General features: G+C 47.2%; 1 protein-coding gene across 2 annotated transcripts in view; it reads left to right on the top strand.

The window, feature by feature from the left end:
* WNT9A (Wnt family member 9A) overlaps nt 1-15,437 on the top strand; it is a 53,650-nt gene that overhangs the window by 34,209 nt on the left and 4,004 nt on the right. Inside the window, exons 2-5 of one of the 2 annotated variants that reach the window (XM_040549669.1) lie at nt 184-443; nt 4,120-4,382; nt 9,218-9,300; nt 9,373-10,406. In XM_040549669.1, the coding sequence (XP_040405603.1) occupies nt 184-443; nt 4,120-4,382; nt 9,218-9,300; nt 9,373-9,577 (811 nt within the window). In that variant the 3' untranslated portion in view covers nt 9,578-10,406. Of the gene's footprint in view, nt 1-183; nt 444-4,119; nt 4,383-9,217; nt 9,301-9,372; nt 10,407-15,437 lie in introns of those variants that run through there. The other variant, XM_040549668.1, reaches the window with a different exon arrangement.

Genomic DNA, 15,437 nt, shown 5'->3' with positions numbered 1-15,437 from the left:
TTCTCCTGCTCCCGCCCTGTGCACACACAGCAGAGAGCCTGGCTGCAAAAAACACTTCTCGCCCCAGTGCTGGTGAACCCAGATGGGTGCTCAGCCATGCTGAGCCTGTTCCCATCACAGCTCCTATGTCTGCTGCAGGCTGTATTTGTCTCCTCACCACTGTGCCCCTCTGTCCCTCTGCAGGCTGACGGGGAACGAACCCCTGACCATCCTCCCTCTGACCTCAGAAATGGAGGAAGCTGCCGTCAAAGCCCACTACAAAGTCTGTGACCGCCTGAAGCTGGAGAAGAAGCAGCGCAGGATGTGCCGGCGGGACCCCGGCGTGGCTGAGACCCTGATGGAGGCCATCAGCATGAGCGCGCTCGAGTGCCAGTACCAGTTCCGCTTCGAGCGGTGGAACTGCACCCTTGAAGGCAGATACCGGGCCAGCTTGCTAAAGAGAGGTGAGCGGGACGGGGGGGCTCATCAGGGTTGCTGGCACCTCCTGCACCTGGCATTTCGCAGGGTGGTCTCCCTTGGGTGCATCCTCTGCTGCTGGTGGGTGGTCACCTCCCCAGAGGTTCAACAGGAGTTCAAAGAAGGTAAAGACCAGGGTAAAGCTAATCTCAGGTCATCTATGAAAGCACACAGGAGGCAAAGCGTAAGCCATGTGGCTGCAATTTGTGTGCTTGCAGTGGCAAAGCAACCCCTGTCTGCTTCCTACTGCTGGCACAGCTCCTCTGCACGGGGGCTGGAGATGTTGGTGCAGGCACCTGCAGCCAGCTGCTCTGCTTGCTCCTCACTCCTGCTGGAAGTCAAACCCTTGCTGGAGAGGAAGGGGTTAAAGTTCCCAAAGCTGTGTCCTCTTCTTAATAAGTTCATTTTTTTTCTATTTATTATATTAATCTTTCAAGAAAGAAATTGGGGGGAAAAAAGCTTGGTTAGGGAACGGAGACAAAATGGACCGTTCTGTGCTGGTTTGGTGGTGTAGTCAGGGGGAACCCAATCATTATGCACGTCAAAAACTCCAAATGCTTCTGTGCTCTGCTGCTGCTCTGCCTGGGGAAAAGTTCCCTGGACGTGCATGGGGGCGGTTCCCACAGCCTGTCCCCGCAGTGCAGGTGGAGGTGACCAGAAGCTGAGGAGGAGCAGGTGGTATTTTCTATCTCCTTCCTTTGCACAGCCTCATATAGTCCAGTTTTCATGCAGCCTCCTAGTAAAATCCAGTTCTTATTTCTGTCCTGAAGCTAATGATGCAGCAGGCCCATTTCACAGGTGGCTTTCCTGGGACTCAGGGGCTTCAGCGACTCTCAGAAAGTCCTAGGCTCAGTGATGGAGCTGGACCTAGAAACCCAGGGTGTGACATGCTCAAAGATAAGGGCAGAGGTCTGCAGTGTCCCCTCTCTTGCTAATAAATGGCAATAAATTCAGAAGTGCTGGGGCTTAACTCATGCACCGTCACTGACGACGGTGGAAACAAGGAAAGTCCTTATGAAACCCAAGAGGTCCAGCCAGAGCTGCAAGACGTTTAAAAATATCTCTGCATGCCAGAGGAGTCCCTGGATTAGTGGCGCCTAGGGAAACCCAAGCACTTTCTCATGCTGACACCTGGAGGCCACAGCTTGTTCCTTCAGATGTGCCTGCCCCTGTGGACAGCCCTCGGCAAGGGGAGGGGGTATTTCAAAGCAGACTGAAGGTTTGCCGCTGGAAAACACTAGCGAGAACCATCCCACCCCCCTTGTCAGGACCCTGTGTAATGAATGGTAGTGCCGAGGGTTGCGGGGCTCTGTCTGCTGTCTCATTCTTCCATGTTTTATGCCCCTGCAACATCTCAGCCCTCCACCGATGCTGTAAATCCTTCAGCCGTTGTTCCCGCGGCATAGCATGCTGTCCTGTAAATCTTTCTCCTCCTCTCCGGGAGCTGCTGGTTCCTGGTTCAGCATTGCAGTGAGTGATACCTCAGGGCAAAAGGGTGCGTGTGCAGCCCACTAAGACACAGCTATTCAGATAGATCAGTGTGGGCTTGTTTTCTCTCTTCCAGGGCAGGACTATTGCAACTTTTTAAAGAGAGGAAAATAAGGGGGGGGGGGGGGAATTACTTAAAGTTTTCCCCTCCATTATTCCACTTGGTCACCCGAACAGCTTGGCTGCTGGTTTGCAGTTTGGGCTGATGTGGCCTGTTTCTTAAAATAACGGGATTTTTTAAGGGACTTGTTATCCTCTTCGGATACCCGCAAACAATTTTGGAAATGGCTGAAACGGGATAGCCATGGATGGCAGGCTGTCGATGCACTGGGGGTTAGAATGCCTGCATTGATTTAAAGCTCATTATCTTGTTACAAAATATCTCGGTGCAATCAAATAGTGCATGGCAGAGATGGCTTTAAATCTGGCCAGAGCCAAATGTCACATGGACTAGCTTGGAAGCTGCCTGCAGGTGAGATGATGGGCACTGGGAATCTGTGGGGCTTTCAGTGATGAAGAATGGGAAGAGGAGAGCTGAAGCTGATGCAGGGATTGACAGGGGAAAGCCTGGTGAATGAGCTGTTCCTCCTGGCTTCGTGTCAAACCTGGTATGCGGGGTGGTGGCAGGGCACCGATGTCCCTCAGTGATTTCACAATTTCAGTGCTTCAAACCAAGAGACCTTCCCGCAGATTGTGGATTTGTGGTGGCCGCTAAACTGTGCCAAGCCCTGGCTGGCTGCTGCTAATTGCAGTGCCTCAGGCTCTCAGGGGAGAGAGTGTGCATGCCCTGTTCCATCGAGGACTTTGTTAGCACGCTGGTACCTCCCCATGTCATAGCACAAGTAGTTGCAGTGGCAAGAGGCCAGTTCGACAACCTGGGAGCGTGGAGGCTTTGAGACTCTCTTTAGCATCCTTACAGCGTAGCCTAGAAAAAAGTTGAATCAGCCTACAAAAGATGAGAACTGCTAAGGTGGTGTTTAGCGGTCAACATATCCATGAGTTTTTGTTGTTATGAACTAAATAAATCTGCTCTTCTTCAGGTGAGCAGGAATGGTATGACAATTCTTAACAATTTGGTTTGAGACAGCCCCAGTGGGAGGACCAAGCCTCTGTCTCCTGGACTGGATTTTCACCTTTTTTCTGCTGACTTTCTGGACTGTGCACCTGGCAGTGCTATGGGAAGGCAGGCTCTGGGGACGGGCCAGCCTAGTGCCCCATGAGCTCGCTTGGACTACCGTGAACCTCCCAAGGACCAGTTCCAAAAATGACCTGGCAGTGTCTCTGTGTGTCCTCGGTTGACACACCAGTTTACAGATATATCCACTACTGTCACCATCCACTTGTGTTATTTTTGAGTGGGGGATTTCTTGAGTCACATCCAAAGCTGTTCTGGAACTGCATCTCAAATATGCAGTCGTTTACTGATTCCATAGCTGGAGAATGGGGAACTATAAATACTGGTATGTTTGCTTTTTATTTTTGTCTTTTTCATTTGTATTGAATTCATTAATCTCTCTGGGCCTCAGTTTACCTGTATGGGGGAGGCGGATGCTGTTGCAACCCTGCAGGTGAGCATAGAGGTGTTTAAAATAATAAGAGAAAAAAAGGGTTGTACATGAAAGGTTTGAGCTGTAAACAACTTTTTCAGGTATTTGGGGTACTGCCTTGGGTGACAGGCTGGCTATGAAGTGCTTCCAGTCCTCAGGTGCCTTTTGTTAACAATTTTTTGTTGGACTTGATTAGGACCTGGCGACTTTTATTTTTTTTGTGAGGGAGAAGGAAGCCCTCATGGTTTCTACCCCAATCACCTGACTGGAAGTTAGTGCTGGGCTCCTATTATTTGGTGGCCCCTTGGTAGGAGCACTGCTGTACAGTAATGATGGTACCTCCATGGCCTGCCCAGATCTTGCTCACCTCCCATTCTCAGGCAGAGACTGAAGCGTGACAGCCACAAAGCTGTTTATTACATTTGGTTTTGTTTCAATCCTGGTTTGTGCCACCTCAATCCATCATTCCCTGTTCTCCACCACATCTTCTCCACCACCAACGGTGTCTGTAGAGCTTGACATGTTCCGATGTCACTCAGACCTTCCCATTATGTTTTTTGTACCTCAGTTTTTATTTCTTTTAACCCTCGCTCTGGGTGCAATTCAAGCTGCCTCCTCTCTCCCTCAGGCTTTAAGGAGACGGCCTTCCTGTACGCCATTTCCTCAGCGGGGCTGACGCATGCCATGGCTAAAGCGTGCAGCGCAGGTCGGATGGAGCGCTGCACTTGTGATGAGGCCCCCGACTTGGAGAACCGTGAGGCCTGGCAGTGGGGTGGCTGCGGTGACAACCTGAAATACAGCAACAAGTTTGTCAAGGAATTCCTGGGGAGGAAGCCCAACAAGGACCTGCGAGCCAGGGTGGACTTCCACAACAACCTCGTGGGCATGAAGGTGAGCCATGGGTGGGTGCGAGGTCTGCAGATAGGTGGGGTTGGGGGACTTCTTGGTGGTGGTAGGCTTTGTGAGGGAAATAAGGTTGTGAGGGAAATAAGGTGCTGTTCTGCTTGGAAACGGGATGCAAAATGTGTGGAGTCATCCCTTTTTTTTCCCCTGAAGTGGTGAAGTCTTATTAGGGACCCTGTTTTGGTCACTGTGCTTCAAAAATTGTACAAAGCCATTGGAGAGAGACCAGAGGGAAAGGAAAAGGACTCTCCAGAAAACATGAGCTGTGTGAAAGACCCCCAGCTTTGCTCAGGGAGGAAAGGGTCTTACAGTGCAAAGGGATGTCAAGACAGGTTCTCCAGGCTTAGGTGAGTTATGATAAGGAGGAAAGGATTTACTCTGCAGCATCACAGGTTGAGGGATGCTCTTCTTGAAGCAACTCTGCAGAGCATGGGCAGCGTAGCATCTCTGTAGCCAAGTTTCTTTAAAACTGGCTGGCCAAATGTTTGGTGGGGGGCCAGGACAGAGCTTTTCCTCTCTGACCAAGTTCAGTCCTAAAAGTCCCTAAAAAAAAAAAAAAGCCTTCCACCCTGGTCAGACTTGTGTTCAAAGCTAATAGTGTGTAGATATGCAGACCCTCCTTTTTTCTTTTTTTTCATTTTTCTTCTCCCACCCTTATCCTGGAGGACTTGGAGGGTTTCCCACTCCTTACTCCATACTCCTCCCCATGAGGCTTTATGCTCCTGCCTGGGACCTCCACCAGGAGTGATGTAAAGAACAAATTATCTGCAACTGCTGGTTCATCCCAGCAAGAGATGGGAAAGGAAAGGACTTTCCACCTTCTCCCATCAACTGCTTGGATGTACCTAGCCTAGAGCTGCTCGAACACTAAAATCCCCCAGACTGGCCAGCACAGGTGCCTAGGATCAGTGTTTCATTGCGCCAACCTCGAAGGGGGACATACTGTAAGGCTATAAATAGCCTTCAAGCCTTGTTATTGTCCTTGTGATTGGATGGAGGGTTGGGGCAGGGATGGGGACCTGGGTCTCCAGTTTCCCAGGCAAATGCTGCTGAGCCAGTTGTGCATTCTAGGAATCACCACCCCAGCTCAGTTGTTCCTGTGTGTATGCATAAAATGTCATTCCTCGCGACAGAGCTGGGGCATCAGAGAATGCCACCAGTGAGTGCTGGCCAGCAAAAAGTTTCCCCCTCTCCCCACCACTAGATGCTCCTTGACAGCACTGAGATCAGGATTAGAAATATCCTGGATTTAGCTGGTGTCTGGCTTTGGCTGACAGCTTTTCTGTCTCTGGATTAAAAGGCTCAGTGCCTCTGAACTCCTGTTGCAGCTCTCTGGCGTGTGAAACAGGCTCTGCAGAGTGATGAAATCTGTTTTAATCCTTGTGGTTGATTGTTCCCGAGGGCCTGTCCTATAGCTCTTTGGAGTTGGCTGTGTAACAAATGGAACAGAAAATGGGGAAGGTGGTCCATGAAGGCTGTTAGCTCATGCTGTAGAGAGCTGTGAGATGTCCCTGCTGTACTCCTTTTCCAGTTACATAATGCAGTCTTCTCAGAACCCAGATGGCTGTGGCTTTAGGTGCCATTGACATGTTCTTGTAAATCCATATACATCTTCCCTCCAGCACTGGTGGGGCTAAAACACTTGCCCAAGAGATTTGACCTAACTCCCAGTGCTTTCCATCCCAGTAGCTGCAGGCAGGATGCCTATATGGCTGAGACCCAGTCTTGGATTTTGGTTAGGTGGCCTTATTTGTCAGCTCTTCTCTCCACTATCTGTGCAGCTTTGAGCTAAATGAACTCCAAGGATAAGCTGGAGGGAGCGAATCTCTCCATTCTGTCTGCACTTTCTTGTCCTGATCCTACTGTGAGTTAGGCCCTGGGGCAATGGGAGATCTCATGGACTCTCTTGCATCCTCTGCCTCCACTTTACTTGGCACAGTCAGGCCCTGGTCATTGGCAGTGGTTTCTGAGTGCTAGTGTAATATCTGCAGCTAAACAGCTGAGTAACAGTTGTGACGGTTGTCCAGACACCGAGAGCCCTCATGGCAATCCAAGTCAGAGACCTTTGCTGCAGGTCAGTGATCCGGTGTTCCTATTTTTGTCCACCCATGCCGTGCCTGTCGAGTTGGTATTGCTGTCTGACAGCTTTGCCTTGCCTGTTTGCGGCAGTGGTTGAAATGATTTCTGTTTATGCTCCTAGAATAATTGTACCTTAGTGTGGTTGAAAGGCAAGCCAAGCAGCCCACCAGATTCACAGTGGCACCACAAAGCACAGCAGAGAACAAGAGAATTGCATGTTAAGAAGGAAGCTTTTATGAGGATGGTGGTTAATGATCAGGGGAACATATATCTATGTAGTCAGGAAGTGTGGATCTAATGTATTGGCACAATATCATGTCATTAAGATGATGGTCGGAGGTGTTTGAGTCGGAGGTGAGGCTGGCTTTGTAACTGCAGGGTCAAAACCTGCAGCACTTGCTTCAGGCTTCAAAATGTTGAAACTGATTTGAAGCCTGAGCCTTCTTGGTGGGGTGGTTGGATTGTCTCTGGCACTGCTTACGTTTGGGTCTATAGTACTATCAGGTTTAATCTGCTTGCTTCCTGCCAGCCCTGCTTTTCACTTATGCTGCTAGTGCAACATTGGTGGGGGATGAGAGTGGTCCAGCACTCAGTACCAGGCTCCCTCACTGAGTTACTGATATCTTCCTTGACAAAGGCAGTGGGTGAAATATGAAATCATTCTATGAAACTTGACATGCATCCTTTACTTTTCTTTCTCCGGTTAGCTGCCCATCAACTAACTGCTGTCTTACAGACTTACCAACCATTGCATAGCAGGAGATGCTAACCTGGTGGCTGTGAATATCTAATACTGCTTTGAATTAATCTAGTTTATTTATTTTGATAATAAATCATGTATTTGATGTGAATGAAAAGGCATATAGAATGAGTGCAGATAGCCTTGATTTGTGCCATTTTGGAACAGAACAATTTTGAAACGGTTTGTTAAATAAGTTACTCTCACAGACCTTAATGCATTAAATATCCCCATGAGCTACAAAAGGATGATTTTGGTGATTTTGAGCAGGAGCTGAGATGCAAACTGGGTGCCTTTCCCGAGGTTATGCAGCATGCTGAGGATGGAGCAGGAGAGTGAGGCCAGCTCTCCCGAATTCCTGCTCAGCACCCATTGTTTTTCCTCAAACCAAGCTGCAGATTTTATGTCTATTAGTTAAGCCATACAGGCATGAACCGAAACCTTAGCTGTGCTACACACTGTTTTGGACTGTGCTGGGAGTGGACAAGGAGACTTTCTTTTCCAGTACTTTGCTTTGCTGCAGGAACTTGCTGCTGTGCCTGCCCACTTTGGTGTAGGTACAGCCTATGTATGGAGGTGTGTGTGTTCGCTGGGGAGTGGAGGAATATCTATCAAAGATATAGCACAAGCTGGGTGGTCTCTCACTGATTCTTAGCAACATATAATCCTTCCCGTCTAATTACTCCCGACCATGGCTAAATGTATAAATAGTCCCTTGAGACCAAGCAAAAATAGGACCTGTGCTTAATTGACTGAATTGGCAACAAACACTATTCCCTCCTGGTCGGCACAGCAGTTTCTCCATGGTGTCACACTAGCAAACAATCCGTGTATTTCTGGGAGGGTGACATTATCCTATCCCACCTAGTTTTGGTGTCTCTTGGTAGAAGTTCTCATTTAATTATTATTTTACTTCTGCTTTTTACAACCTTGATGGGCCGACTATAATTTTGCTGCCACCAATGAAATAATCACAGAGCATGTTGTGCCCATGATGGCTCACAAAGTTATATGATATGACCTCAATCGCTAATGAAAGGGTGAGCTTGTCTAGCGTGAGGATGAGGTAATTAGACCAGGACTTCTCCAGCCTTCTCTTTATTGAAAAGTAGGAGCTCTGAATAGACCACTTATTAAAAAAGCAATTTCCCTTCCTTTGCCAAATCTGCTCTTGCTCATTCAGCTATTCTTTCAGAGAGGTCTTGGGTGGAGAGGGTGTGTGCTGGGGGGAGCTGTCTATGTGTCAAGGGGATGGGGGGTGGTGGTGGTGAGAGAAGTCAACTGTATTAAAGCTCTGTTGCCAGCAATGAAGTTTCTTGGTTATATTAAACGAAGTACAGGCAGCCTTGCTAAGGCTCTCTTCTTCTTTATATCCTCCCCCTTTTCTCCCCCTTGTACACACAAGTGCAGCCCTCTTTTGTAACCCATTAATGAAAAGTCGGAATATTAGAGCACTCAATTAGTTCCACTGGGCTTGAGTAAGTGATGTTTTAATTAAATTTGCCTGGTTTCTCAGTAAAGTATCATTAAACATGACTTTCCACCTCTCTCTCTGGAGCGTTGCTAAGTTTCTTAATCCCAGGAGTGCTGACCTCTTCCAGAGGTATGTCTGGTCAAGCATGTCTTGCAGATCCAAGGGGCACTATTAAAGGGGGCTGCTATTACCCAAGGAAAAAAGAAAAAAAAGTCATGTTCTCATTCCCTTTTTCCTTTATGCTTCCAGAAGGAGGGACACAAGCAAGCCTTTGCCTTCAGGACCCTGAAGTCAGGGGTTTAGCCACAGGCTGCTTGAGATCCAACAGTGCAAAACTATGGGAAGACAGAAAAGGAGAACAAAAAAATTCCCCCTAAAAATTTCTCATCAGGCAGTATTCCCCTTTGAAATTGGTTCCCTTCACGAGGGAGCCATTCCTTAATTATTTTCACACATCATCATCCCATGTGTTTTGGTCTGCACAGGTTATCCACACAGTTTAGAAGGATCCTTGTCACCTTGTTGCTGCAGGGTTCAAGTCCAGACCTACCCCAAGACATGGTATGCCTGCATCCCCGAGACTGTTTGGGATGCTCTGCAGAGGTCTATGGGAGGTGCGTGGACTTTTCCTGCTGCTGGCTTGCTTGTTTTGGAAGTCCATGCAAGGAATGGCTTTGCCCCCTTAGGCGGTCCTGGCAGGGATCTCAAGGGCTGAGTGTGCCGCCTGCTCTGGAGATGGGCTCTCCATATCAAGTAGATGTTTGCCCAGCTATCATCTGTCTGAGGAACTTCACAAGGTATCATGTAACGTGTTATCAGAGCACACCACCCTCTTCTTTGCTGTATCTCCATTTTTCAGAGGGGAAATTGAGACCCCGAAAGATTAAGTGACTTGCTAAAGGTCACACACACCAGCATAGCAAAGCAGAGACTTGCACCCTGGTCTCCTGTTGCAAAGCCAGTGTTTGCAAGCACTGCCAATCCCATCTCATATGGTTTCCACTAGAAAACATGACACCAGTCAACCTCCAGAGTTTGTTGAACAGGCACCTTTAGTATGAATCTGTTTTTTCAACACTCTGAAAAACTGTCTAATAATTGCTCATTTTAATGAGGAAAATCCATATGAACTTACTGATTCAGTTAGTGCATCAAAAAAAAAGGATGCAAAATGCATCCTTTATGTGGTTTCTTCAGAGGTGCATTTGCAGTGTGAAATCTAGCATCATGTTTTAATTGAGGTACAAATCAAACCTAGCAAATAGCCTCTCTGAGACCAGCTCCTGACTTTGTATGTACAGATCAGTTTGCAGGGCCAGCACTAGTATTAATTGCTCCAGGTTATGACAGGTAGGAATGCACAGGCATGCTGTCTGGATTTTCCCTTCCTTCCTTCAGGCTAAGATTGGCTCTGCCAAAGTCTTTCTAAGGCCTGGAAATCAACACTATGGAGAAAAGTGTTTGCTCTGTCCCATAAGTAATCTCAGTTAGTTGTTTTTGCAGAACTTTCTCAGCATGTGAAGCATACTAGGAATACAGAAGATGAGAAAATTACTTTAATGTTCTCAACTTAAAGTAGGGTTATGATATTCTATGTTTAAGTGTTTGTATTTTAAATCATAGTTTGCTAAAATAGGAGTTGTACAGAAGGTTAGTGGCAAGGGAAAACTTCTGAAAAAGCAGTTTGAGATAGGCTCAGTAGAAGAGCTTTTTAGAACAAGATAAAGAGAAAGGAAGAGAAGAAGACAAAGGAAAAGAGAATTTCTAGCAATCTGTGAAGCTCTTATACTTCAGCCACTGACAATGACCAGTGTTAAGGCAGAAGTCTTTGAGTGGTTTAGGCACTGTGAAGAAATGGCTGTCGTCCAAACCAAACATTAATATTTGAGCTGAGACAATATCTAAGCCTACTTAAATTGAAGGAGGATCTGTATGCTGAGGATGGAAGCATCTCAGCATCTCAAAGCCCTGTCTGAAGCCAGGCTAGGCAAGGGCAGGCTTTTCCTGGATGCACTAAGGTTCATCTGCTCCCTCCTCTCCCCCAAACCATGGCAAATGGTTTGAAGCCTTGGAGCCGCAGACCAGCCATGACGACAGCGGAGCTCAAACCGAGGAATTCCCACGGCTGCGTCCCCGCTTCGGACTGCTGCTGCCCAGACGAGAGTTGTCTGAAAACCACTGCCGGAGTCCCGTGACCCAGCTGGGAATGAATGGGAATCTGTCCTCAGCATTTCAGCTAAAACACTGAGAAATTGTGTGTTGCAGCATGTCTGAGACTGATCATTACAGGGGCACTTAGTCTGAGCTTCGTAGCAAACCATTGTTGTGAGGAAGGATTACATGTTGCATAGCAATGCTCTGCTGTGATCCCTTTTCTCTATGGCTCTTATAAAGCCATTTGGGCGGGTGATCCTGCAGTGCTATCTAATTTCCTCAGAGCAGCAAGCACCAATAAAGATGGTTCAGTCTTGCTGTATCATAATTGTCTTCCTCATTGTGCTTTTGTCAGTATTTGCTATTCTCACGACAAGATCAATGGGGGGTTTTGTTCCTAAGTCAAACAAACTAATTTGCTTACAGAGCTTTATTTTCCTCCCAAACTGCTGTCCTATTTGTGAGACTACCAGAGCAGGTGGTTATTCAGAGGAGAGTGGGAGGACATAATTTCAGTGTGTGATGCTACCCCTGACCCAGTGGTTGTCTTTGTTCAACTTCTCTTTCACGGTTTTGTACAGCATGTAGTGCACTGAGGATTCAAATGCACTGCTATGTTGGTGCTCCTCTGAGTTACTGTCACTCTGCTGACGTGTGGTAGTTGTAGTGTTTAAGACACGAGGGAGCATGAAGTATTTTGCAATTTAGATTTAAGTTAATACATGCATGTGGCAAGATAGAGGCACACATGTGGCCACTTAGCATGGTGTGGATGAAATATGGTTATTAAGTGATGGTGTGAGCGTGCAAGAGAGACTCAAGTCTATGTAGGATGGAGCCAGATCAGGCTCTGAGCTGTGTGATGTGCCTCAAACAGGACAGAGGAGCTACCTATGGCTCTTGAAATAGCTGGTGTTAAAGTTTTGTTCTGCCTCATGCATCCTAGACTTTTTTTGTTAGCAAAAGCTAAGTTATTCTGGCCTGGAAGTCCCTCCAGGTCTAAAAGCGTGATGTAGCCATCTTCCCCATTTATCCCAGGGCTTGGCCAGGAAAGGCTTCTCCAAGCAATGTGCTGGCATTTCATTGGAATAAGCCTGAGTATTCTGTAAGGATGAGGTGGATTTAAATGTTTCTGACAGGACCATTCAACAAGAGGAGGAAAGTCTTTGTGGAAGCTGAGGAATGAGACAGGAAACAGAGGCTTTGCCAAGATTCATGTTGGCTGGTGGGTGGTGAGGGGGCCTGTAGGCAGCAGTGCTCCATCACACGTTGCCTTGAGTAGCTGCATCGTGACTGACAGCAGCAGGGGAGGTTGTCTGGGGAAGAAATTTTTCTAGGATTTTCACCATCGCTGCCTCGTAACATTCTTGAGCCCTTCCCTGCCCTTCAAGGAGGTTTATGGGGCGGTTGGGATGCACTGCACTTGCACAGTGGCCATATGAAAATCCACATGCTGGATTTCATGAACTGTTCCATTCTTACGAATGGAAACTTTTTGTGCTTTTGTTTACTGGTGCACGACACCTAAGATCTTCCAGCCACTGGTCAACAAGGAGCTAGAAGTGGGTCAGGAAAAACAAAATGAAAAGCAACAATAACAAAACCACAACAGCAGATTGGGATTCATTAGGGGCTTTTTTCTTCACTGTTTAAGTCTAGGTAAAGAGAATGGGATTTGTTGTCTTAGGGCACCTGTACAATTTGGGATGCCCTGGCAGTTAGGACACAGCACGTATGAGAGACCTTTATGCTTCTGGAGAGGTATCTGGTGGCAAAGTGCAATGTTTCAGTTTTACAGGGCCTAAAGTAACTTTAGATGCTAATTTTTAGACACATGAATTGCACCCAGAGGGTGGGATTGTGCTCACAGGTTCACCTCTATAAATTTAGGCGTCTCCATGTGAGCTGAGTCCCTAAGCTCCTGTTAGCAAGTGGAGATGTGGCCAGCACAGTCAGGGGAAACTGGCGAGCTGTTCAGCTGAGCTTGTGCAGGTGTCTGCAGTGCTGCAGGATCCCCTGTCTGCCTTGGCTCCAGCTGGTCAGATGGGAGTTTAGAGGTGTTTCTTGAATGTAGGCATTTAAAGTCATATGTCTGCCTCAGTGAGGTCAGCCCTGTCTGGATGGTGTGCTTCAGGTGCCTAAACCTACATGTCTGTTCCTACTTGAAGGTCTCCTGCCATCTGCTAGCTGTCAATCCATCAGGATGTGGATTTCCAACACGTATTGTGCCGCATGTACCAGCCCCATGTGGGTGCCTTGGATACACTGCACCTGCAGCATCAGCCCTCCCCCTGGGCTCTGGAGAGGTGGCTCCTGACAAGAACAACCCCCTGCTGAAGTTTTCTTTCTGCATTTCATGACTGTGCCTTGTTCAACCAGCTCTAAATCCAGCCAAGGCTGTGCACAGGAGTGTGCGTACCAGCTGAGCCAACTTCTGCTGGTTGCTTGCTTTCCCATCCTGCACAATGGTGGTCGTCTCCTTTTCCAGGTGGAGCAGATGCAAGTGGGTGTTGGGGGAGGTGGAAGGGTTGAGAAAAGCCCGAATGGATGAATGACTGCAGTGTGTAGCCCGTTTGCAAGTATCTCAGCAATTTTGCCCAGTTTGCTGATGGTCTGGGCGTGAAATCAGGTATGGGAGCTTTGTTTCACATGAGCTCAGTTCTCACTTCTAGACAACCAGTGAAATGTGACTTTATACGAGGGAGAGCATGGGCGAGTTGTGTGTTTTTTTTTTTTTTTTCCTCGGTGTTGAAATGTGTTCTGTACGCTCTTGTCTAACATTGTGGGATTTCTTGCAGAGTTGGCTAGACACTTTGGCACGCAAAGCGTGACAGCCCCTAACCAAGCCGGCCCAGCTGAGTACTATAAGCAGTAACACATCTCTCTCTGTAACCCGTCACTTGTTTGAATGCTACTGTGTATTATTGGATTGCATTTGAAAAGGTCTTGGCTGTCACAGGAATGAAGTGTGACCATTGGCCAGGCTTTGCTGAAGGCCATATTATGCACAGTGTCTTTCTAAAAATGTCTCTGTAATATCAGGATTGGGCCAGACCCCAATTCTGAGTCCATGACCCATTGCACATTTGTACATGGTGCTCAGCAGGACTCATGTAGCCAAATAATTAAGAACCGGATGGTCAGGAAATGGATTGGAGCCAGTCCTCTGCTGTCATGAGGCCATAATGTAGGCAGATGCCATAATGGGCAGAAGGGGGAGATTTTTTTTCTTTTTTAGGTACCGTAGATGCCCAAAGGAAGGGCACTTCTCAGCAGTACCTTGTCAGGAGGCAGCTCTATAAAACACACTCTGTTCTAACTTGCTATTTTAAGGGGTGGTTATACCTCACCCATTTAAAGTCAAAATGTAAACTATTTTAGGGGGAGGGAGAACTAGAGCTATAAATATCTGTTTATAATCTGTGGGCAAAATGCAGGTTATCTGTGACTGACCAAACAACGTGTCTGCTCTCATGTTGCCCACGGAGGAGTCCCAGTAGTAAATCCCTCTGGAGAAGGTGGGGGAGAACATTCAGATGCCATTTAAAGGAAGATGGATATGCTTTTGTGCCAAGGAGCATCTTTATTGCTACCTCTCTTGAAAAGTATAGGGTCCTTTGTTAGCAGCATTCAGCTTATGGGCATGGGGTTCCTTACAGCACCTAGGGAGCTGGTACCACTTTTGTCTCTCTCTGAGATGAATAACTGATGAATACCTCTCTGTGCTTTCATCTCTTCCTTTCCTGATACTGCTTCTACTTCCCATGTTGCTTTTTCTGTTGAAAATAACCTTGTATTTCCATCCTCTCCATCTCCTGTGTGAGCACCGTGGTTCCACTGGCTCTGCTCTTTCTTCTCTGTTTACGCTTTGTGGTGCTCTTGCCCTTGTGAGTTATCCCCATCTAGGCGTTTTCCCATATGGAGGCTGACTTGCTTATGCTTTGGGAATGTCACACACGGGTACTTTCTGGTATCTTGAAGAAATTACTTTCCTCCTTTAGGGATCTATGAGATGAGCCTTATTTCTAGCAACAGCACCCACTGCAAGTATTTGAACATTGACATAATAAAATATAAAACTAGAATAAGAAAGGAGGTAAATCAAACCTTGCCCTTGGTATTTGTAGTCAAGAGGTGGTGTACTGGGTCTGGCTACCTGGACTTGTTGAACCTTCCACACAGGTGTCTGTTTTCCATTCCTTCACATCTTAAATTTTTGGGGAAAGAGAAGGCACAGAAGAGACTGACACAGCCTTGGCTTTCACTCTGTAAGAAAACATACATCGTTAAGTGCGTGTTTGGCCAGTAAGCAATGGCACTCTTTCTAAGATATGTGCAGGCTTCTTCAATGCTAGCAGGAAAAAAAATTGTCATCTCCTTTAGGATGTGCTGCCACACTGCAGAATAGGATCTATTAGGTGGATATATAGGATAACAGGATATATAGGTGGAAGTTACCTGTGTGCTTCTGGAGCTGCTGGTTTTGGTAGAGGCAATTCAAGATCTTGTTCTCGAGGGCTTATATACTTTTCAGCTACATAAAGGCTTTTCCTCAGTTGCAAAGGATGCTGTGCCTAGCTGTTACTGTTGGAAACAG

Source organism: Cygnus olor, chromosome 2, assembly GCF_009769625.2.
Source record: "Cygnus olor isolate bCygOlo1 chromosome 2, bCygOlo1.pri.v2, whole genome shotgun sequence".
Classification (NCBI taxonomy): Eukaryota; Metazoa; Chordata; class Aves; order Anseriformes; family Anatidae; genus Cygnus; species Cygnus olor.
Note: the sequence above shows the minus strand (reverse complement) of the source record. Positions and strands in the feature narration are given on the sequence as shown.